This window comes from Monoraphidium neglectum (assembly GCF_000611645.1).
Source record: "Monoraphidium neglectum strain SAG 48.87 unplaced genomic scaffold scaffold02374, whole genome shotgun sequence".
Classification (NCBI taxonomy): domain Eukaryota; kingdom Viridiplantae; phylum Chlorophyta; class Chlorophyceae; order Sphaeropleales; family Selenastraceae; genus Monoraphidium; species Monoraphidium neglectum.
In genome coordinates, this window is record NW_014011254.1 from 7,382 (window position 1) to 9,278 (window position 1,897).

The following is a 1,897-nucleotide window of genomic DNA, read 5'->3' on the forward strand; positions in this document are numbered from 1 at the left end:
ACACAACACACACACACACACACACACACACACACACACAGGCGTGGAGGACGCCCTCGAGGACGCCCCCCCGCCAGACGCGGAAACCGAAGAGCCAACAGATGAGATCCAGGAGGATCTCGTGGCCCTGCACACCTCCCTCCAGGCCGCGCACGCCGCGGTCAAGCTTGAGGCCGCCTCGGGCGCGCTGCCGCTCGGCGCGCACCACCTTGCGTTTGCCGCATCCGCGGTCCGCCCGGCGGCGTCCGCAGCGGGGCGGGGCGGTGAGGAGGGCGCGGGCGCAGGCGCGGGCGGCCAGGCGGCGGCGTTCGTGGCGGCGATCAAGCAGCAGCAGGCGGCGGCTCTGCAGCAGCGGCAGCAGCAGCAGCAGCGGCAGCAGCAGATTGCACTGCTGCAGCAGCTGCAGCAGCACGCGGCGACAGCGCAGCAGCAGCAGCAGCGCACCGTGGCGTCCGCGGGCGCTACACAGCAGCAGCAGCAGCAGCAGCAGCAGCAGCAGCAGCAGCAGCTGCTGCTCGCGCCGCCCCCGCTGTCGCTGCTCGCGTCGGCGCCGCCCTCGCTGCTGCAGGCCCTCGGCCTCTCCGCCCCTGCGGCGGCGCCCCAGTCGCTGTCGCAGCTGCTGCCAAAGCACGAGGGCCAGGGCAGCGCCCCCAGCAGCCCCCTCGTCGCGCCGCCTGGCGCGCCCGGCGCGCTCCCCGCGCCGCCCGGCCTGGCGCTCTGCCTTGAGCGCGCGCACAGCGCGAGCACTAACGGCGCCGCTGGTGCGTCGCCGGGGTCGGCGCTGGCCAGCACGGCGACCGCCGTCGGCCTTTCCGCTTTCAGCGGCGCCGCCGGCGGCCTGGACTCGTCGCTGCGGCTACTGCTTGCCGGCATGCTGCCCGGCGGCGCGCTCGCGGCCGCTGGCGTGGAGGACGCGTCTGGCGTGGTCGTGCAGCGCAGCCGCAGCAAGGGGCCGGTCGCGAGCGGCGGGAAGGCGTCATAAAGCCTCAGCGCCCCCGCGGCGCGCCCTGGCGCCCCCGCGGCTCTTGTACAGTTTTGCAGAGGACGGCCGGCCGCCGCGGCCCGCGCGGCGCGCGCGGCCCAACAGGGCCCGCAGCCGCCCGCCCCTTCCCCCTGGGCGCGCACGCAGCGCCGCTCACAGCCCCTCCGCTTCCTTTTTCGGACGCGCGTCGCAATGACGCGCCGCCCCCGTTGCGGGCCCCATGGCCCGGCGCCGCCCCTCCGGCGCTGACCCGTTGACTCGACACACGCACAGACGCGCGCCGGCGCGCGCACATTGCCCGCGCGCGGCGAGCCCGCGCGCCCGGGCGCGGCGCGGCCGCACACGCCACCGCGTGGCGCGCGCGCACACCCCTAATTGGCATATCAATACTATGGGGATCGCCCGCGGCCAGGTGCCACACACACACGCACATACGCACACAATGACACGTACTTGAACCTGTGGCGCCCGCGCCGCGGCGTGGCGCGGCCGAAGGCCGCCCGCCCTTGGCCGCCCCATGCACATGCCATGCGCTTTTACTCGAAACGACCCCTCTTCGAATCGACGCGCGGGGCGTGCCGTAGCGGCGCGCCCCCTCCTCTAGAAACCGACTCTCGTGACCGACCCACATACAGCCACCGGCACCACTTTTAAAATAGGATGCTTCCCCCACACATGCGGGATGCGCGCATCTTCCCCATGCCTGGCCGCGAATGACATGGGGAAGGCAGGGGCCCGCGCGCATTCACGCACCTCGTTAAGGCATATTCGCTGCTCTTCCCGTCCACCCCAATCCGCGCTGCTCCGCGGTCCCGTGTCGCCTCGTTTTGGGTTTTGGGGAGGGGGGAGGCACAGGGGACGGCCCTGAGCTGTGGCGGCGGCGCGCTGCCTCCTGGGCCCATCTCTTGGTGCGCC

General features: G+C 73.4%; 1 protein-coding gene across 1 annotated transcript in view; it reads left to right on the top strand.

The window, feature by feature from the left end:
• MNEG_10577 (hypothetical protein) overlaps positions 1–982 on the top strand; it is a gene marked incomplete at both ends in the record, with an annotated part of 2,947 nt that extends 1,965 nt beyond the window's left edge. The window contains one exon of the mRNA XM_014040952.1: positions 42–982. Within this exon, the coding sequence (XP_013896406.1) occupies positions 42–982 (941 nt within the window). The remainder of the gene's footprint in view (positions 1–41) is intronic.
• Between the last annotated feature and the right edge of the window lie 915 nt (positions 983–1,897).